The sequence below is a fragment of the Aythya ferina genome (assembly GCF_964211825.1).
Source record: "Aythya ferina genome assembly, chromosome: 12".
NCBI classification, from domain to species: domain Eukaryota; kingdom Metazoa; phylum Chordata; class Aves; order Anseriformes; family Anatidae; genus Aythya; species Aythya ferina.
Genome location: NC_140308.1, coordinates 5,765,137 through 5,788,362, shown reverse-complemented (window position 1 = coordinate 5,788,362; position 23,226 = coordinate 5,765,137). Strand labels below are relative to the sequence as shown.

General features: G+C 40.9%; 1 protein-coding gene across 3 annotated transcripts in view; it reads right to left on the bottom strand.

Moving 5' to 3' along the window:
• LOC311443242 (uncharacterized protein) overlaps positions 1–23,226 on the bottom strand; it is a 409,687-nt gene that overhangs the window by 16,140 nt on the left and 370,321 nt on the right. Inside the window, exon 3 of one of the 3 annotated variants that reach the window (XR_014697143.1) lies at positions 1,760–1,902. The exons of 1 other annotated variant lie outside the window; for it this stretch is intronic. Coding sequence is in view for 1 of the 2 variants with exons in the window: in XM_084533287.1 (XP_084389413.1) it covers positions 1,760–1,905 (146 nt within the window). In the remaining variant the exon portion in view is untranslated. Of the gene's footprint in view, positions 1–1,759; positions 1,906–23,226 lie in introns of all 3 variants that reach the window. One more of the 3 variants, XM_084533287.1, reaches the window with a different exon arrangement.

Here is a 23,226-nt window from a genome sequence, read left to right as displayed (position 1 = left end):
CTTGTGGTCTAACCACTGCAAACATTGGTTCACTCCTGATTACCTTTCATCTTCTAAAGGTTAATACATTTCATTTCATTTTGCTTATTATGGTGTGGACCTCTTAAAGGAAAGTCCAAACGCAAAGTTCTTTGTGATTCTTCCTCCTAGAATGTAGTTTTCCATAGGCAGATCTCAGTATTATTCTTCACAGGGGAGAAATAAAGAACTTTCCTCAGGGAACAGATCTAAGGAAAATAAAGACCTATGAGAAAATGCTGAAAGTTCAATGTCATACCATTATATATCTGATCGTTTAAAAAAACCTGATCCTCCATGCAATGGTTCATACACTTTTAAAGGAGGTTATATATTCGCTATAGAGTCCTGTAATGTCACATTCCCTATTCAGCCTTCATTCTCTAAGCTGTTCCGTATTTCCATGCTTCCCTGTAGCATTTCAGTGATGTATCCTCAAGATGAAATGTACTACTGAAACGTTAAAATAGTTTCAAAGTCTTTATTTAATAAGGTTTACCATTAAAGGGCAGGAATTATATGAGAAGTTTGCTGCATAATGCATAAGAAAACAATTATTTAGATAAAGAAGATCTGCACGGCTTATATATTTTTTGTTCTTCAACCTATTACATGACATCATTTTAATATAAAAGTACTTTGTAATTATGATGCCTTTCCTGATAATTCTTTGTTGTATACCACTGGATCTTGCTTATCTGAGCCTGGAGATCTCTTAGAGATCTTACATTCACACCTTAATGAAGTCCCACAAGAATTCTTCCTACCTTCTCAACCTCCTGCTTTGCATTGGTGTGCCCAGGACAGCGTTTTCTTTAACTTCCATGCTTTAAGCTTTAATCTTTGCCTAGAGGGCAGCAAAACAGCATCTCCTGAGGACTCCAATACCTCAATTTGCTTCTCTTATTCAGCGAAGGACCACAGGCTCTTCTTCTGTCTTCCTAATGCTGCGCCGAAAGGTACAGCCAAAATGTAACCAACCTCGGCCAGCGTGGGTTGGCAAGGGAGCAGCGTGGTTCGCCCCGTCTGTCTCCCCACTGACCTAACAAACCAAGCTTGAACCTGCCAGGAAAGAGCCTCCACTAGCCACCCTCAAAGGGTTTTGTCAAACCTGCTGCCAGCGACCCACCAGCTATGAGGTAGTGTCTCTGCCTTGGGTTGGAGCTTGCAGAACTAACTCAATTATTTAATGACGGGGGAGACGTTACTGCTGAGACTAGAACTTGCAGCTCTAGTTTCTGGGCCTAAATGGGGACTGTGAAGAAACGCTGGAAGCAAGACAAGCGCATAACTGTTCAGTTGCAAAACTTCAATGTCTGTAAGATTTTCTTCCAGTGAGGTATGCAGCTGAGACGCTGCTTCATGGATCAAAAGCCACCTGGCTAGTGGAACAAGATCTCAGATAGGCAAGCAGTCTGGGTGCTCCTTTTCTTTTAAACTGGAAAAATAAAATAAAATAATTCAAGGCCAATCACCAGAAATCTCTCTCCAAATCTCTCAAAGCTCTGAGAAAAGACATGCCCAGTGGTATTCACCCCTCTCTTGCCCACCAAAGTATTTCAGTTCTAAAACAAAATGCACCTGAAGCAGGAGTGAAGTGTTTCTTAGATCATAGCAGATAATGCTGAAGTTGAAAATAGTGGAATCAATGGCAAGAGCAATGCCCCCAGCAAAGAAAAACATTTGAATAACTGTCTGAGCAGCAATGCTAATAAAATTGGTTTCTCGTGGCTTCATGTACCTAGACTGGCACCTCTGCCTGGTGAGGGCTCATGTTGTAGTCGTATCCATCGTGGAAGGCACGGCTGGGGCCCTTGTCTTCCTTGCTGCCTGTTTTCATGAACTTGTATATGCAAATCTTCCCCATGATTTCCCCTTTTTTGTCTTCTGTTAAAATCAACCACAAGGATTAAAAGTTAGACAGGGAAGATAAAAATGGACAGAAACAAGATATGGTGATAGTCTCCCCCCTCTAAAAAATTAGAAAATGTGCCAGAAAACAAAATAATTACAATTTATGTTAGTTATGTGGAGATATGAGGACAGAACACATGAAGGAGAGTCATCCCCTCAGTATTTGGAATTACTTAATCTTGCTGGGAGACAGTAACAAAAATAATAATAAAAACTCACGGTTAGGGTCAAGTCTCTAGCAGATATTTGCAAATGTTTTTTGCAAAAGTGTCTGTGCAGCAGGGATAACCTCCACTTGCAGACAGAACAGAGTTACCACTTTCTATCTAGCACTGCCTCTGTGCTGTTTCTTGTGCACAGCTTTGGTTATGGTGAGCCACAAACTATTTTGATTTTCTTTGTGGATGCTTGAACCCCCCTCCCAAAACGCAAAAAGCTACCGAAGACCTCAACCAAAATCTACTGGAATTTGAAATTTGCCAGAACTGGTGTGTCTGACCTCTGCTTACACCAATACTCAAAATTCACAGCACCCTCAGAGCCACACTCACAGGTTGCTCTGAACAGCAAACACAACTTTCCTTTTATCTCTGGCAAAAATGGAGAAGCAAAGTAAGGCTGCCTGTGAAAAGCATTTCATATGTAAGACAGATTAGAACATTAGTGGTGTAATAAAGTAAATAAGATGGCAATTGACCTGAGACATGTGGGGTTTACCCCAATTTTTTGTTTATAGTTGAAGGTCGTAAGCTATACAAACCTCTATTGATCAGAGTCCTCTTTGTTTAAACAGAACCTACTGTATTTATTTGTGCTGTTCCTCTAAAGTCAAACAAAAGGGGACAGTTTTAAGTAAATCTCTGCATGACACTGCTGCCATGTGGTTCATTCACTCAGTATACAGATGTTTTCAATCTGTACAGTTTGTCTTTCATATCCATATGAGATGAAGCAGGCTTGATTTAGGCTGGGAATGATGCCAAAGAGAGAAGATACATCATTAACCCTTAATAAACGACTCATGAAGCATTCCTAGTTTATTCATTAAAAGGACTCCGTGAAGGATTACCATAACACCTTATGAGCAGTAAGAAGCCTTTACTTGTCCGTAATATTATGTGACAGGCATTTATATGGAAAACAAAATGCTTGGTGTGGGAAAGCCTCCCCTTTCATTCTGTTGCACACTCATATACAAGCTAAAAATAAGCATCTACCCAAAGTCAGCATTCAGAAAATGAACATTGTCACGAATCAGAAGGGCAGAATTCATTCAGGCTTTGCAGTGTAACTGATGTGCTGTGAGAACAGGACCCTGTGCCCTGGGCGTCACACTTGTTTATGGAATTGGTTCTTGCTTCATCACCTTACTACACTCTATAGGCATATACTAGCACAGACTATAGGTATTTACCTGACACACACTATGTATAAGAGACAAGACAGTGCCTCTTACCACACGGAGAAGCAGATTAGGAGACTTTCCCAAGATCACGTGAGAAGGACATAGCAGAGCCAGGAAACAAACCAAACTGCCCCAAAGCGCAGCCCAGGCAGTTCCTCACAAGATCATCCCTCCTCCTGTATTGTTTCCACTCTGCTCTCCTCGACGTCCCTTTCTCCTAACAAACAATTAAAGCCCTTGACAAACATTAGATGTGTGCTAAGCACAGCACTGTGCTCATACAGGATACAAGAATATTAGAAGCAGCTACTGGCTTGGAAGCAAGCAGGGAAAAAAGGCCACAGCTTTTACTTCAAATGGTTTACAGGGCTTTGCACGCTGAGCCTATTCTTACTGTATTATTCGGAAAACAATCTGTTGCATCACTACAAAGGAGAAACTGCTGATCCAAGGCAACTAATAGACAATCTCATTCAATCACTTTCTTCCTTTATTAAAAGATGCAAAACACAGTAGTGAGTTTAAGCCCGCTGTGCCAACAGTAACATCTCTTGATTTTAGCAGGGAGCAGCATAGCTTGGTAAATGAAAAAAAAAAAAAATTAGATTTTTTTTTTTTTTCCTTCTACTCCAGCTCAGATAGAAGGCAGAAATTCAGCACACCGCTTAGCTTAAAAAATTCACAATTGAAGACCACTGCTCAGGAGCGTGGGCTGAAATGACTGCTCCTTGCTATAAAGTGTTGTCCCTATAGATTTTATAGCCAATCCTATGCAGTTAGCAGGAGAAAAAGCCTAGGAACTTGGAGGATATTCTGCCCCACTTCAGGTTGTGTTTGAAGAATGGGCTATACATAGTCACATGTATGTTCAATTATTCATTTTCCAGGAGGTGTTTCAGTCAGGGAGAGCAGGCTCAGCACATACCATAAAAATACTTCTGCTCCTTACGCTCTAGATCTGCACTACAGGTCAAACAAGCTACGCTCAGTCATGGGACATTAAGTCCCTGGATCTTGAACTCCAGCTGACTGCCTCACCCAAGCTTTTGGGCGAAATGAGCATCTCCCCAGCCGGGATGCTAACTGGAGAAGTCAGCGGGTCGGGCTTCTCTTCACCCTGCTGCCAAGAGAGCTCCTCTCTGGACAGCTTTTGTGCAGCCTAAACCCTCCCAAGCTGCAGTGAAAGTGAGGAATCAGGCAAAGGCAGGGTTGTTGCCTTTTTTTTTTTTTTTTTCCCACCTCCTTCCCTACCATAAAAACCGAACTCCCCTCAGTGCTAATCCCAGTGCTAGAGACACAGCCCTTTTCTCGCTGACTGGGGGGAATTACTTAATTCGGCGCAGCTGGCCCGGCCCAGCTCCCCTGGCAGTGCAGGCCGCCAGTGCACGCAGCTGGGAGCCGCAGGCCCGGCCCGCTTTAACCCCTCCACGGCAGCACTGCCCAAGGAAGAATTGGGGTGTACAGACTGGGAACGAAACCCCTTGTCGGCATTTGGGCTCGGCAATCCCCCCCCAGCCCTATGTGGGGACTGTGCATGGGGTGTGTGTGGTCCTGAGCTCTGCTCTGCTCTGCTCCTTGGGCATTTGGTGCCCATCAGGGAGCCATCAGCACCTGCAGGCCAGCACCCTACTGCTAGGAGGCACAGGGTGGGCAGAAGGAAGGCAAGGGGGTGGCAGCGACTTGTTGAAATTCCTAAATTAATTCAAAAGCAAAACCAACCTAAATCCCAGTCTTAATCACCAGCTTAGTCCATCTCAGCCTACAATAAGGACCAGAGCTTTCTGGAGATACATGTAGAAACTCCTCCAGCAAGAAAAGCAGGCTGCTTTATGTGTAGGATTTAAGCAGAGAGCTGCTCCAGTGAGCCTGTTTTAAAGTCAATTCCTCATCTAAACGTGGAGAAAGAGTGGGGGGACCTGGGGGAGACAGGGAGCCGCAGTCACTGGCCCCTTTTTAGGTTTTAAACCAAACCAGAGACAACAGTCAAACTTGGGACAATCCTGGGTAAACCGCAAAAGATGGCAGCACTTCTCATCATCCTAAAACAACATTTTTCCAAGATTTTTTCAATCAAAAATGCTAGCAAGGCCACCCTGGAATTTGCTACCATTTTTCCTTACCCAAAGCTATTTTTCAACACAAGTATTGAGTTTACATATTAATACACCACTAAAAACAGGATGAAGAGATTGGAATGTTGGAGTTACTGATTTGTTTGGGATTTTCTAAGAAAAAAAATAAAATAATTCTGTTCCACCAATTTTCTTTTTCTCTTTTTTTTCCTTTTTCCCATTAAGTGACTGTTTCAAATTAATAGAAAGAGGATGCAGCGTTTCTTGGGTTTTATTTTATGGGTTTTCCCTGCATATGGAATCTTTTTAAACATGAGAAGCTGTGGGTAATGTTATTATATGCATATTTTAAGTTAACCATTCTTTATATCTTTCTCAAAAGAAGAGATTTACCATGTTTATGTCTGAGAAATATGTTTATTTGGAAGATTTACTCCAATGCTAGTGATTTCCTTTAGAGGGATGTCAAATGGAAAACTATACTAGCATTTTTTATAATTAAAATTAGGGTGGAGTAGAAAGCAATCATTGCTTTTTGCTTTTCTAAATCATGGAAGCTTTCTGTAAATCAGACTTGACAGGTTCAAAGTGTTATTTTCTGAGTGCTGCTCCTCTGCCAATAGGGCCATTTTAGAGTGGTGATAGAATTCCTGACCTATAACGCCCGTGAGCCCATTGACACATCTGAGAGACAGCAGAACGCACATTTTCAGAAGTGGCTACTAAACTGAAATACATTTACTTGGGTGGAGGAAGATGGAGAGGGTAAGGAGCAAGGGGAGGATTGCTGAACACCAAACTGGCCAAGAACAATGCCTGTCAAAAGCTGCACATCTCCCAGGAGCTGCTGAGCGCTGCTGAATGGCAAGAGTCATTGGTGAGCTGGAAGAAGTGAAAGCAGCCAAAATCAGCAGACGCAGTTTAAAAATATGAAGAAAATTTGTACATGACCCTTCTCACCTCTCCTCAAAATAGAGGAGGTATTACTGGGCTGCTGTGAGCATTAACATTTTTTTTATTTTTTATTATTATTTTTTTTTTTGGTAAAAGCTTCATAGCAATATTTTGCCTACATACTGCGTCAGCAATAATTGGTACCCATAAACCTATGGAAACATCCACCGCATCCAGCCCCCCAGCTGATACCAGGCCAGATGCAATCTACGCACAGTTTACTTTTCTCCTTCCACACTAACCTAAAATACTAGGATAAGAAATCTGCTACCTCCCCAAATGGTTTTCTTCAAAAAAAAATTTTTGTTTTTAATTCATTCGACTGACAGAAACTAAAGAGAAAACTAATTTTATGTAAAACTTGCCTGCTGTAAAGAAAATTTCATTTTTGGCTCAGGAAAGACATTTTAATTACACAGGAAAATTTATATGAAGTTGTTACTAAGCGATAAGTAGGGAGGCAGGTTTGTGGATTCCAATTTGCATGACTCTGGGATTTGTCTAGTACTGGGTACGTGTTTGGTGTTTCTGTGTGTCAGAACTGGCAAGTCACACCGAACGTGGCATTTATCTCCTTTCTGTGTTTTAGCTCTGTGTTGATTTGAAATTTCCCAGGCTGGTGACACAAAGCTAATAAGGAAGGCTATGAAACCTGCTCACATGGACTGCCTCTTTCCCAAGTGTCTGTCCCTTGAGGCAAATAAATAATTCAATTCTGAATTATTGTAGGAAGCAGAACAATCATGTTCCCCAGGTAAAGAAATGAACCATGGATGTAGCTTGACCACCGGCTGGCAACACTGGAAAAAAAGGGAACAAGTGACAGGAGCTCCTGAGATTAACGTAGGGTGGCAGGACCAGGAAAGCTGATGTCCATGGGGCAAAAGGTGGCAAAAAGGTGGAGCTTCCAGCAGAGAGCCCTGGGGTTAATCTCCAGTTCTGCAACAGCTCTTATACCACCTCCATTTCATTCCCCAGTATCCCCAGTTCTCAGACTGGGGTTACATTTGCAAACAACACACAATTTTGCTCCTCATAAGAGACTGTTGGCTTTTTAATTTTTTAATCATGTTCTTTCCTGCAACAACTACCAAATTAAACTACTTGCTTGTACACCCACAAAGCTCCTCCACAGACAACCTCCGGAGCCAGTCTCTGTGGATGAGGGCACCCATGTTTTGCTGTTTCAAAGGTAAAATGAACTGACAGCAGAGCAGGATCTCCAAATGAGGCTGCAGGGTTGTTGCCCAGACTAAAACATCAGGCAAAGGCCACGTGGAAGCACCCACCCTCTGACATACCTGGCTTGGCCATGCACAAGGGAATGGAAGAAGGAGGATGGTCCTTCTTGAGGGCTGCTTCTTCCCAAGAACGGTGTGCGAGGAACCAGCCATATCAGATGGGACTGGATCTGGCCAGACTGCCATGAATCAAAAACTTGTAGGAAGATCATAGACAACAGCTTCTTTTTGTGTTTCATTTTGTAACAGCTTGAAGAGCCTTTGTTGCTCAACAGTTTGAGCATCCTTTTTTTTTTTTTTTTCTTCCTTCTGCAGCTGTCAAACCAAATTGATTTTCAGTCGTTTTAACCTGGGCAGGATCAGCAAGCCTGCTCCCCCAGGTGAAAAGCCAGGACTGCGAGGAGTTGGCTGAATTATCTGATTCTTCTGAGACACAAAGAATTTGTTTGTCTTGCTTATGAGAGCTGAGGGAGTGATGGCACAGAAGGCTAAATCTTCACCATCCCCCTGGTATGCACTGCACACTTTGCAATTGATACAGGCAGAAATGCTTCAAGGGCTTGCAATGCAGTTGGCAGTGTCTTTGCAGGAAAGGACCTCTATCGAGCATGCTCATGTCTGAATTACATCTCAGCCCTAGGGAAGATGGTTTCTTCAGTTCCCCTTCAAGGTCAGTTGTGGGGTAACATATGTTATTCGTCTCTCAGTCTTGCTAACAGAAAATCTGACTGAGGGACATGTGGAAACTGGGAAATGAAAATAAACAATGTGAATAAACACATTTGAAAGGGCTTGGGGGGGGAGAGACAGAATCCCGACCTGCACATAACATCCTTACAACAGGACAATGCAAATGAAATTTAGGATTTGCATCTTGATGGGTACAGTATATTTGAACTCTGCATGACTTCACTGCATCTGCTAAGCAAATACAGTCACTCTTACTAGAGATGTATGGCACGGAGTTAGTGCAAGATCTGGAAACCAGCAAGCTCACTGCATTTGTGAATAGATGCTTAAGGGGTTCACTTTTGTTCTTTTGTTTAGACTTTTTTTTTTTTTTAATTAATTAAAATAGAACAAGGTCTTGCAGAGATTAGCATGTTCTTGGATTTTCAGCCCTCCGTTCACGTGCTGTAGCAGGATGAACTCAGAAAGCCCTTGCGCTCCCAGGTCTGCCTTCCTCATTTTCCTCCACACATTTCCAGCTGCCCTTGCCCAAAGCTGGCCAGACACAACCATAAAGCCCACCCCAAGCCCACAAGTGGACAGGAGCCTTCCCAGCTGCTAGATGATTCCTTGCCAGGACAGCGTGGGCACGAGTTTCAGTACAGCCTCACTTCTTCCTACCTGGGATCTGTATGGAGTCAGCACAGCCTGGGGTCATGTCAGCAAAGCCTGAACAATTGTTTTGGGTACCCAAAGAGGCAGAGGAATACTTTCAAAGACATTGTTTGTGTTACCCATGTCGTATACTGCTGTAGGTGACACCGTCATATGTTTTAGAGACTCAGGGTTGCTCTTCCCTGCCTGTAGCAGCTGAAATTAGACCCCTGGTAGTGGCGTAGCCCTACTGCAGCAGCTCTCATCTGTACAGTCACGTTTGCCATTCCAGCCATGGTGAAGTGTTCTCTCACTGGCTCACCAGTGCTTCAGCACACCCACTTCTTTCCTAAGATTTGGCTAAAGATCAGAGCAGCTTGGTTATAATAGCATTTGGCAGTAAGTCTACCAAGCAACCTGGTCTGAACAGCTGAAAGGAGAGTAGCAAAGCAAAGTACTAGAAAAGAGACTCAGTATTCCAGAAGGAAAATTTTGGGCATCCCTTACAACCAGCATATCCTCGAATCTCAATTTCTGCCTCGTTCGTCTCTGTGTAACACTGTTGTTTTCAATCCTTCTTCCCTCTTTTCTTACAAATTAGCAAGGGAGAGGGGTGCATTGTGAAGTCAGATTATAAGCACCTGCCTCAGCCTGTGTGTGTGCATGCAAGCACATAGGCATGGGAGAGCAACCATTGCCAAAGAGAAGAGCTGGAAACAGGCTAGTGAAAAAGAAATAAAGCTGAGGATAGTGAGTTACAAGAAAGTGGGTGAGAAAAGTAGAAAAACTATCACAACAGTTTCTCATCACCAGCTGGCATAGCAGCTTTGCTAGAGAAAACCTAGAGGCTTTCAGTGTGGTGTATTTAGTAAATGGGGTGTTACAATTCAATTCGATTACAAAACATCATGCATAAAGGCATTTTAATATTTTCTATGGGAGCACTGATGCTGGAACTGAACTGCTTTTAAATGAACCCCAAAGTCTTTGTCTTGGTTTTTCACGTAACCAAGTGTGAGACAGGTTCAGGAATCCCAGAAGGTGGAGGCCACTAGCGTCAGTTCTAGGAGAAGGAACTCCTCTTAAGGAAATCCCTAGGATCAATCATCAATCCAGGCTTCCCGATGGACAAGATTTTGTGTGCAAGGATCCCATAGTTACAGATGTGCTGCCTGAAAAGCAGGTTTTGCAGTGCATCTTGCATCACAGTGGCCAGATCCTGGACATACATCAAAGCCTCTACCTTATGAGTCGCAGCAGACAACGAGATGTGCTGCCTGCTCTGATTTGCAGGGCATGGGCTCTGCCTTCGCAGGGCAGGGTACCACACCTCACGCCAAGCTGGTGATGTTAGCGGCATCACAGGGAATAGCCCTTCCTCTGAGTAACAGCCTGCTCAGGGATCAGGCCAAGGCAGTTTTCCTCCTGACTTATTTCTGTACGTCCACACTCTCTGTACGACTGGCCTGCTGCAGCATATCGCATGGAATTCATTAGCACATCCCTTCTGCTAATCCTCCCTGGGTTTAACACAGCGTATTCATTGATTTTTCCTGGCCTATAGGACAGCTGTGTCAAGTCAGAAGCATGTGCGTTAGGCCAGGCTGAGCCCAGGAGCTTGGCCCTTGAGAGGTTAGAGAAATCAGGGCTCTGAAGGCTCACTCAGAGGCTCAGGTGGAGTGAATTTACATTATGATCCAAAGGAAAAATTCTGTCACTTAAGACCCTCTATCTTTGACACCTTCTACTTTAAATGCTAGGATCCACCGCTGTAACCCACAAGGAGACTGTCAGACACATCCAACACTTTGACCCAAACCATGAAAAGCACTGAAAAGCAGGCTCCAAATTTGTACAGACACCCATCCCCCACTGAAGACATTTCTAGGGTTCACTGAATAGGATATCCACTCCGCTATCCCACGACCCTCAAGAACTATGAGGTAGTTCAGCAAGGTTTCTGCTGACAGCCTCAACCGTTGAAGGAGAAAAAGATTATCCTCCTTTTGCCAGCTGGAAATCAGAGCCCTATCCAAACACCCTTGGCTGCAAGGCAGCCACCTAATGATTCCCAGGCTTAGTACAACATCTATATCCCTCTAAATACCATACAAGTTGGGATGGATTCAGTGACATTTCTGCACTACCACCATGAATAAATATGAGATGGTCCCTGAAAATAAAGGTGGGGGCCATCTGCTCTGCACTCCGGGGAGTCTAAACCATTGGAGCAAAAGGTGAACGTCACTTCTCTGAAATGTGGCACCAGTCCCATGGTTCAACCACATGAGCGTGGCCACAACACTTCATAATACATGTCAGGAGCCACCCCATGTATGCCCATCCTCACCCTGGATCAGCAACACTGCTCAAGGATGTAGCAAAGCCTTGGAGAAGGCACGTGTGGTGGCACTGGGGGGCTAGTGCCCCACTGCGGCAGGGCAGGCTCAGGGAGGGATACAGGAGAGAAAAAAAAAAACATGATGAAAGAGATGAAAATCAAAGAATACCTGGCAGATGTTTAGGGTATAGAAGGAAGGACATGAGCAGTAGGAAGCAGACTTACTTCACCTTTCAGAGCTTGATCAGACTTGCACCGAGAGCAACACAATTTGTTCTTCCATTTCTTTACATGTTAAATATTCAGATGCATACAAAATACAGCCACAGCCAAGAATGGATATAAAACTATAGATGTGCAAGCACAGATATGCAGAGCTCTTACATTTCCTAGAAAAGTTTATTAATATTACTATCTAGAACCTCAGCTGTGGTCTACTAATTCCCACCAGCTGGGAATTTCATTCAATACTCAGAGATTTAGCCCATGTGTCCTGTACTGTCAAGTACTACTACTGACAATGGTGGCTGATTTGTCCACTTTTGTTATATCATTTATTACTTGGAACATCAATTTGACCATGAAATTTTCACTTATTTTGTAGTAAATCATTTGCAGTGGGAAGTCACACTTCCCAATTTACAAATTTTCTTTCCATGCCTGGCTATTTCTTTACATGTTGTTGTGAATATATTCATCATTCAAAATGACCAGCTGCATAACATCAGGTGTCATTCCTTGCCCCACCTATTTTATGGGATACTTGGAATACAAATCTTTTTTTTATAAGAAACATAGGGCATAGGTTGTGTTTTTGCTCCACAACTGTATTGTCAAAGTTGAGTTCTTAAAGCTAGGTATCTATGTCTGTATTTAAGCATAAAATAAAAACAATTTATTTATCAAAAGTGTTATCTATCTGCTGTTCCATCACTTTCAGGAAAGACAAAACATCTAGGAGAAAGATTTCTAAGAATAATATTTTAAAATTTCCATGGATTTCAGCATCTCTTCAAATAACAGATGATTACTGTTATTACTACTACTGTGAGGTTTTGGTAATCTCATAATATCCATGTGAAGTTATTTCTCATTGCTAGAGTTTACATCTTCAATCTGAGCTAAAATCATTAAATTAATAATCATGCGCACAGCCTGCTAGGTTGTGGCGCATCTCCGCCTCGCAGCCCAGCTTGGCACTCCGTACGTGTGCTGGTAGATAATCCAGGTTTTAAGAGCTGACTCCCTCTTTATCATTATGTGACGTAGGCCTGCAAAGTTCAAGGTAAGGCCATTGTGTCTTCAGTCTATTTTTATTGTGCAAAACAGTGGATGGAACTTAATTATTTTTTCCATCTGCCAACCATTTTGACTAATTGAACCCTTCAGAGCCAGGAGTCAAGGTTTCCCAATGTAAACCAGACCCTGGAACTCGGCATTAGCAGAAATGTTGAAAAATCATGAAGGAATTTTTGGTTCTGAGGTTTGGTTCTGTTTTCCAGAGTCTGACCGGGATTCAGAAGAAGTCCAAACCCCTCTCCAGCATATACATTTTTTTGGGTTCCTTTAGTGTCTCAAATTTTCCAGGCACTAAGACAAGAAAAAAGAAAGAAAGAAAAAGAAAAAAAAAAAAAAAAAAGAAAGGAAAAAGGGAAAAAAAAAAAAAAAAAGAAAAAAAAGGATATAACTTAAAGCCACAGAAGTATGGAAATTCCCAGTAAAGGTTTTCACTTCCAATATTTTGGCAAAAGCAGAGCATGCTTGGGCAGCATTAAAAAGGAAGCAGAATTTAATAGTGGAGGTTTTTCTGATAAGCTCTCTGTACTGAAGACCTGACTGTTGACCATTCTGCAGTGTATTTTAATGATATTTTCACCAACATTTTTCCCCTTCAGAGGGTGACTGTTGTAGCCAATGAATTACGTTGCATGTGTTACTTGTTTGATGATCCATAAAGACATTTCCATCCACAATAATACTCCATCTCTCATCTTAGCTTGGAACGCTTAGATTTTTGCAATGGTGACTCTTGCGGCAGTGCAAGACCATCAAGGACTGAAAGGCAAGAGGTATTTATTATCTTCCAGCTATGACTTGCAATACAGCCTTCACCTAAAAGACCTGGGAAACACACTTCCTATTGTCTTCCTTGGTAGTGAAGCCTGCATGGGTGGCTTGTTCTTCTTAGTTTTAACTTTCAGTAGTATAAATCTGCCTTGACTTAGCTCTTTTAGGACCTGGTATAATTAAGGTGGCATTTCCATGCTGATGACTACTGCTTCATTTATCTCAGCCTCTTCTGCTATTGACGTTTCTTTCCCCAGTACTTTCTCAACTTGCCACCAGCATTAATGACATGCCACTAGAGATGCTTCATCCTTTGTTTTTTATGTCTTTGGTGTCTGGCCATTAGGAAGCAGAAGATTCAGTGACTTCTACCCATTCTCGTTGACAGAAAGCTTATTTAACAGCATAGCTATGATAGTTTGGAAATGCTTCACAGAAATCAGGGATCTGTCTGAAATTCTACACTGGAGGCAAATGAAAATTTCTAATAGATCTGGGTCTTAGTTCCGCTAATTTCAATGGTTCGTTTCGCTGTTCTGGCAGTCAGGATCCATTAGTGGAACAGAAGGAGAAGCATGTATAATGCATGTACAGCAACCGCATTCTAATCTGAAACTTCTTTTTTCTTTTAAGTTCTTATTTTTTTAAATAAATATATAATGAGTTACTGACAGTACTTAACAATATCTTATACCACACACTGTAATACCCCAAATAAATACTTAATTTCTGCTTTCCTGCAACTTCACTAGGATTACATCATGTCAGATTACTGTAAGTCTGCTTTAACCCAGTTTGAAAACACTAGTTATTCAAAGATCTTTACAATTCTTAATTTCATTCTTTGAAATACCTTTTCTTTTGCTTCCTTTATACAGTTTTTCAAGCCTGTGTAGGCCAGGAGTGAGAACAAGCCAAAAAGGGAGGAAGTTATGAAAGCATGAACGCTGTTCGGCTGACAACAGAGCTCCCTCCCTTCCTGTCCCACCAGCATCTGGGTGGGTATATGGCTAACTCCTGATGACATTAATTCAGCCTTTGGGCTGGTAAACATACTCATAGTTTTTCTGATATGTAAAAGCATCTCTGAAGAATCACATAGGCACCATAGGGTCTTTACTGCCCATGAAATAGCATGTATTTTTGATCTATTGACCTGCTTCCAGACCAGAAGCACTGAGTAAGAAGGGAGGCGCACACTACCTTTAACCACCAAGTGGAGTCATTAACATGCACTCCCTACCATGAATTAAATTACTTTAGATTCTACTGACGATGCAAATAAACTCATGAAGCATGGCTCTATAGGGCTGCAAACTAACCCAATTGAAAAGGCTTTTGCTGCCTTTTTTTTTTTTACTTTTTTTTTTTTTTATCATTCCATATGATGAACAGCTACTTCCCTAAATTATCCAGGAAAAGAAATTTTAACCATTCAGCAAATAACAAAAATTGTTTTAATGATAAATAAAAAGTCACAAAGCTCAGCATGCTCTGCTGAGAACCATTAATGTGGGAAAGATGGTGAGGTCTTTGAATTTACCTTCCCTTTTGTTAATGTTCTTTTCCATTTGTAATCCATACACTTGAAGAGAACATAGATTCCATTAAAAAAAAAAAAAAATCCTAGATTTTGACACTCATTGTCTTTTAAATGCTGCCTAATTTTGTGCTAAAGCCTACTGAAAAATTGAAGGAATTGAGTTCCTAATCCCACTGCGTTCCTTCAAAAATCTGGACCATAATGATGACATTAATTATTGTCGCCTTTGACTTTCCTTCCTGCGTAAATATCAGTTTAAATACTAACAGTTAAAATAGCCTTCCTGTGGTAGGAAGCACCTTATCTTGTACTTGTGTGTCCCTGTAACATCTGCATATGGTGATCTGAACTTTGTTTCTGTTGCCCTCAATTAAAAGCAAAACAGAAAAACCAACTTGATAATACTTTGTTGGAAAAGGACCTAAACAATATCCTGCTTATTGCAGAAAACTAACACGGCATGTTCCTTTAGCATAGAAAATAGGATGCAGAGTCTTGGGACACAATAAAGCCTACAAACCGCCCTTCCTTACCTCTGCTTCCTGATCCCCATCCCTGTGCTTCCAGTCCTTCCAGAACGGTCCTTCCAGAACTTGCTGCACTCATTTTCTATGTTATCTAAATGGACAATACTGCTATCTCCTTGATTTCCAAAAGTCTCTTAGACAATCCCATAACGTCTATTTTGAAATGCATATTTGGAAATACTCCGCCATTTTCAGTCTTAAAATGTACTTTAATGACTTAGCTATACAGATCTTTAGTGGTTTTTATATAAAAGTTTTTAATTTGATATTTTATTTGGTTGCATCTGTCAATGAGATTTTAAATGATTTGGGAATTTTCTACTTTTGGCTAAGTGTTTCTGGTCTCTATATCAAACCTACCCCAATCACTTTGATTCAGTTGACCGAGTTAACTGAATAAGCGTGTTTATATAACAGCACCAAAACCCAAAGCAGAGAATGGGACTTATGCAAGCTAGCATCCAAACTATAACTAGTCTAAATACACTCTTCAAAGAAGAACATAAGACAAACGCGATTCCTTTGGACCTGAATACAGCTAAAAGCACATCATTACTGTATGCAGAGTCCATTTTGCCTGGAGCAGCAGTGCACATACTGACTGCAGGGTCTCTCATCCCTCCCATATCAACCTGAAGAGCTCTGAGCTCAAGTTGGGCTCCTGGCACCTGTGAGCGGGGCATAGCAAACAGCGAAGGACGAGATGATAAAAAACAAAGACCAGACTGGTACCAAGACAAATGGCACATTCATAAAGGAGACAACTAGCAGGCAGAAACCTGCTTCAACATATTCTTACATTTAAATGTAGCCAACTGGCTGTTTGTAATGGTGTATGCAGGCAAAAATGCAATAAAAAGAGAGCCTGAGCAGAAGCAGGGTGGGTACCGCAGATCTACGAACCGCAGAGCAAGTCACAGGATCTCCCCTGGCCTCAGACACGCAGCAGTGGGTGTTTTCCCAGAGAAATGTCTGCTGGAGAAGAGACTGGGGAGCTAGCTGGTGGGATGAACGTTTTTAATCTGAAAATGGGTGTTGGCTCCTGTCAAAAGCTGTCTCAATCTCTCCTCAAGAAAGCCATTGCCAATACTTCTGTGCGACTTGGCATGATCAGCTATCTGTCTCTCTCCCAGAGAAAACTGCTACCCTGTCTCCACCCTTTTGTGTGATAGCAGAGGCTTAGCAACCACATGTAGTCCTCAGTGACAGACGTGAGCTGAAGAACTCTGCTCAGTATCTAGATAGGGAAAATATGAAGGTCTTTTGTGAATGCACTGCAAACACAGGGCATTGGATATAATAAATGTACTTCTTAAAAAAATAATAGAGCTGAAAGATGCAGAAAGCATCTCAGAGAATTTTAGATTTTAAATCTTGGAGAATAGAGAATGGCCCATTTAAATGGAATTTATATAAAAACAAACAAACAAACAAAACTAAAGATCTGAAAATTTGTGGGGTCACTCACTGCTCGAAATCATCAGTTCAGGTGTCCAGTTTTCCATGGGGAAGTCATCAGACCTTAGTGAAGGCGAATCAGGAATCCCATTCAGAACGGATTGTCAGGAACACTCATTTCTGTCTGAATTTCAGATTTTTTGACATTGACCTTAGAAAAATCCTGGCAAGTGTTTTTACAATCACTATATTCACTAGAATCTTCAAAAGGATTTTTTTTTAATTCCTCAATTCTTTGCAAATAGATGACATTTAGCTGCATATCACTTAGCTTCATAATCCTCTTAAAAACATGTGGTCTTGATTTAGAACCATTAGTTTCCATATGATGTTACTCTGTGACTGTATCAGATAATTGCATAATTTATTTGCATTGCATATTGAACTGAGATCTGAATGCTGCTCACCCAGCCCATTTACTCCAGACTTAGGAGCCAGAATACAGTGCTTGAAAACCAAAATCATGGAGAACAATAATCTGTGGGCATTTCTACTTTTTTTTTTTTTTTTTTTTCTCAAGAACACACAGTGTTCACTGCAGAGCTGAAATTTTGTTTACTTGTAAAGTTGTCTTGATAGTAACTAAAACCAAAACAAGAATATGAACAGCAGCCAAATTATTTCAAATGATATCTAGAGAAATGCACAACCTCCCCACTGAATGCTGCGCATTTACCTAGAAGTACTCTTTACACAACCGTGTGTGCTACAGCTGCAGCTCCTTTTCCCTCCCATTGTGTGCAGCCGAAGGTGGCACTCATGGGATGCACGATTAACCACCAGATCTGGGACCCACCAAACGTTTTCCACCTTAATGTCTTATACCACTCAACTCAAATGACATAAAGGCATTTTGGAGTTCACTTTAGAAAGCATTTCATCCAAGTACTGAGTGGTAACTTCATCGCTTCTTCTCTCTTCAGTTAACACCCATAATTAATATTACTCACAAATGAAAACCCTGAGCTGCCTGGCTACATCATTAGGCCACCCAATTGATAGCAAATGCAACTAATTTTGTAGCGCAAAGGAGCGTCTGCCCATTTGGAGGCCACTTTAGCTGTCCAATTAGGTTTTTAACTCTGTGTGAAATTACATCCCACCATGCTCCAACCCTAAACTCTTCCACAATGTATGACAATCAAGTTTTAGACCATCTAAACAATGAGAACTTACTGGTTTTATGCCTTACTAGAAAGGAATGGTCAAAATAAGTTTTGTGAAATAAAAAGGAAACTGAATGATAGGCTCACAGATTCACATGTTAAATGCAGACTTGCCTCAGTATCAGAAATTAGGACAGGTACCAAAAGGTCTCTACATTTTGGTGTTACCATGTAAAGACTTCTTTTTAAAACACCCAAGAGAAGAGCTTCTCTTGGGTGTGTAAAGAGAAGAGCTTCTCTTGGGTGAAATGATTCCTTCAGACACTCTGCAGGCATTCCTATCTCCACCTGGAAGAAATGCAGCTTGACTCCTTCCTCCAGAAGGAACAGGACACATTAAGTTTCAAGACATGGAAAAAATATATCTCACCAGATACACGTGCCCACCTAGAAAATCAACTGGACTTAAACATGTGCTTCAAATTACAGGTGAACCTCTGCACCTTACTGAGTGAGGAGGGATTTAGGCATGTATTTACACCCCATCTGAATGGGGGCAAGAGGAAATTTGGAAGGGCTGGGTACCACTTATACTCCACCTGCTTAAGCTGGAATTAGGCAGCACCGCGTTACCACAAAGCCTCCCAGCTCAGAGGAACGAGCACATGCTTCTGGCCAGGCTTTTGTGATCAGTTATGCAAGGAGCAAATGTCCATGTAAACAGGAAATAGGATTTGCTTTGTCACGAGCAAAAATTCTCCTGTCCCAGTGACTCATTTCATGACAAAACAGAATATCTTCTATGCAAAAGTAGTTTAGTGGTATTGGTTGTCATGGATCAACTCTAGAATCAGGAAACTTCTTTCCACTAGAAAATCCTGGTCAAAGTGTAATGCCACTATTGGAAGTACCACTTTTATACAACCAAATATAACCATCAAGAAGCTATCAATGTAAAATAAAAATAAAAATTAAAAATAAGAATCAACTTACTGGCTAGTATGGAAAGGCCCTTCAGGATGGTGAGCTGAAACTCACATCTGCAACAGGTGAAAACTGATTGAAAAAGACCCCAACAGAAAAAGACTCCAAATACAAAATCAAATCTTCGGCTATAATAAACTTACTGAAGTCAATCAAGTTGCAGAAACTGAGGACCTGCTCTCTTTTGTAGCGGATAGTTAATAGTAAAGAAATAACATTGCTTTTACTATAGGAATATAGTAAAATATGTGTAGTAAATCACTAATTGTTAAGCCAATAAGCATATTCTTCCTACAAAATGTCATTGTGGAGGCAATGGAGGAAAGAAAAGTAAGTATACTGTAGTAGTATAAAATAGGATAATTCCTGCCTTTACTCTGGGGAGGTTTCCCACAACATTCACCCCTGAGGGCTTAGTTTTCCTTATTTACAGAGTAGAAATTCAAAGAGGTAAAAGCTTACAGAGGATCTGGGGGCTTCTGAAATACCAATAGTGATCATAAAAATCCAGAGCATCTTAGTTTTTAAATAACACCAGTGTCTTCTGTAAAATTATGATTAGTTAAATTTTGATTTTCTAGGCTTGTTGCAAGTAGAAGTGGAAGAATCGGACAACATTCACTATCATAATTGCTTTCTGCGTGAAGAGGTCTTTTTCAGGCTGGGCTGGCTGTTGCTGTTTTAATCAGAAGATTGTCTATTTGTATGTTAATAGTTTCATCCTGGTTTATTAGGCTTGTTGATGGAAAAGCAAAAATCAGATGCTTTACTATTTTCAAGCTTCACTATTAATCTACTTTTTTTTTAGTGCCAACACTGAACCATTTCAGCATCCTCTGCCTTAAATCCTCTTAATGAAAGCATGAAGAATGACAAAATACTTCCTTTCATAAAGCAGAAGGCTGTGCCAATTCACTTTCAACATGCTCATTCAGTGGAACTGAGGTAAATATGTTGCTCCACAGGTGCTTTTCCTTGCAATAACATACTCCCTAGTAATCCATTAAATTCATCTCATGCTCTGTTTAATGCCTACTCTGTGAACTGCCTAGCTGGTTAAGGTCATTGTGATAATAGGACTGGGTTAAACAGCATGGGTATGTTGAACTCTGACATTCCTCCACTGTGGCCACAATATAGATAAGGAACGATTGGCAGCATCAGATGTGCAGCATCCATTCAGACTGACACAATCGTTTCCCCTCTGTAGCTCCTCACAAGCAGAAACCTTGGGATTAGGCAAACACCATCAGATCTAAGCCTCAGGACTCCTTAAAATAATTTAGTGCAGTTAGAAAAAAACAAATCAGTAACTGAGCTTGTCTGTTTTCTTGTGTGTATTGAACCAGCACCAATGGTGGAGCAGGAAGAAGCTGACTGTCCCTTGGGGCTGGGCAGAGGATGGGTCTGGGGCAGTGGGACCTGTTCTGGGGAAATAAAAACCATGCTGCAGCTCTCCTACTGCCTCTGTGCCTGCCAGTGCCTGGGGAGAAGCATGGGAGCTATCACTGCTCTGTTCATTGCAGAGTATCTTCCCATCACAGGGCTTAATACAAACTCAGTACAACTCCTGGCTGATAACCATTTCATTATGGAGTTTCTGTTAAATGCAGACAAATAATTGCCACTTAGCAAGTCTCCATTAAATTCAGCACAAATTCAGCCCCGGTAATACTTTCCAAAAGCCTGACGGGTTTTATTTTATTATTTCCTTAGCAGGGTGTTGGGAAGTGTAATCACTGGTAACTAATCAAACTTCTTTCAAATACCCACAAATATATAAAGGGAATGAAATGATTAATTATTGGGCTAAGCCATTTCAAATGAGACCTCATCTAAATGAGCAGATTTATTTCCAGAGTGAGCAGGGTGTAAATTTAGCTGGTTTTCAAAGCTCTGAATCTAAAGCATGCCTGGATTTGAGGATGGAGTGGGTTATGGGTAGCTATATAACCTCTCTCAGACATCCAGCAAAAATAATAAAAATAAAATACCCTGCAATTTTACAAAATCATTTCCTAAAAAAAGTATTAGCCAGGGTTAATAAGTGCTATCATTAGGTATTGCTAACTATAGGCAGAATTAGGCTAGGACATTAAACTGAGAGGATTTAGTCTGTTCAACATTTTTAAAATTTCAATATTTAAATGAGCATTTTGTTGCCACATAACTGTTTAGTTTGAGGAGATAAATTAAAAATGTTTCATTAAATCTCCTTCTCTGTCTTTATTTTGCTCCTGTGGTTTCCAATCAGTTCCTCATGTGCCTGCTTTGTCCTTTCATTCTTCCAACTTTTCTACCTATTTTAGTTCAGGGTGAAGCTTTAAGGAGTAAAGAATACTGAAATATCTTTGGTTTCCCTCTTGCTGTCCTCAGAAATCCCTGGAATTTGCAAAAATGTTGCCACAGGAGCTCAGCACCATTATCTCACTCTACTGTAGCAGTGATAATCATTAGATAATCTCAGCAGTCTCTTTTCTTAGTAGTGCCACAGGCTCATCTCATCTCTATAAATTTATTTTAAAAGGAATATTGTATGAATAAAATCATTTTATCCATCCAAACCAAAGCTCATAAAGCTGCAATACCCATCTGCATGGATATACAGTATTTCCCATATTAAGAAATATCTAATTAGAAACCAGTTAGCATTAATGTGTATGTTGCATATTCTTGTTCTTAGGCACAAAATTAATGTGAGATTCAGCTTAACATGGAGTGATGTGCACGTTTCTTCACATACTGAATAAATTTAACAAAATAAGTATCAGTAAGTCCCACCAAAGCCTTGCTTGAAGAAATAGCACAGAGCTTGACTGGCAAAGGGGCCTCACTGCACGCCATGGACTGCACACACAGTGCATATGTGGCTATAGCATCTGCATTTTGCAAGAGGTCCTGCAGTGAAACTGTCAGCACCAGAAATCTGCTTTCAAATGCAAGCAAACATTTACGGAAAGCATCTCCCTGATTTGTGAATATCTAATCACAACTAATTAGAGCTGGCCCCGCAGTGGAAGGGCTCCGAAAAGAGGCTGAGGTGTGCTGATATGCTCAGCGCTGCAAACACCGACCTAAGGAAGTTCTTCATGCAGCATTTGCTCTGTGCAGTTTTGTTGTGTGTTTTTTTTTGTGGCATGCATTTAACAGCCCAATATTTTATACTTGTCCCCAAGGTAATTGACAAAACACGTTTCTAATGTTATTTAACAATTTTAATGACAGCGGCTGAAAGATACATTAAAAAAGAATAACATTCTAAGCCAAACATTTTTTGTCAAATGACACGGTTCCCAAATTTGTTGTTCCATGGCTCTCTATTTCTGTAAAAACTCTCATTGAGGCTGTAGGTCACAAAAGAAGAATGAAGCCTTGGAAAGAGATACAATGACTACTTAATATTGTGTGGGATTATATGCAGTGGCCTGTGGCAATTCCTTATGTCTCTCTGGGTAGTGATGCTTTTCCAGCATCATTTTTTTTTGTCATCACACAATTCCATTGTGAAATATTCTTTTCATGAAGGAGGAAGAAAGAGCTGGTTACACCCTGCAGTGTTTTGGGGAAGACTAAGAAGCGTGGTTTGCAGGGAGTATGTGTGAAATATGACATTTCATTATGTGTAATTATTTTTTAACCAGTAATGTCCATGTTGAAATGAGTTTCTTATTTTTGGAATGCATGGGGAGTGGCTGGGGAGGGGAGTCATGTTTTTCCCTGTTAATAAACTCAAGTCATTCTTATGCTAAAGTAATTTCTCAACAAAACAAATTTCTCTCCATCTGGGTAATGGCACACCCAAATGTGATTACATTACAAGGGATTTTAAATTAAATTTCAAGGTAGGAGCATTATTAATCCAATGCATTTGTCTTTATTATCATTGGATCTAAAACAATAAAAGACTTGAACTCACTTTTAAATGGCAGCTCAGTGCTTGCTTCTTTGGGCAGCACGGGTTTGAACTGAAATGCTCTGAAACAGAGGTGTTTTGGGTCAGGTGCCAAATGTAAATAGAAAGTGTCTTTAAAAGTGAAGCAGGCTACAGTCATCCCAAAAAGACAGGGGAGTTGTAGAGGAGATGCATTTCATTTGTATTCTTTATGAGCCTAATGAGAAACATCAGATGCTAATGTGAGGGGTTTTTAAGTCTCAGCGCTGACAGGACTCTGAACAGGAGGGATGTACAGAACTGGCTCGATCAGAAATACACATTTTCCAGACTTTCAGTAAATCATTACCCTAAAAAATCAGTCTGTATATTTAACAGACT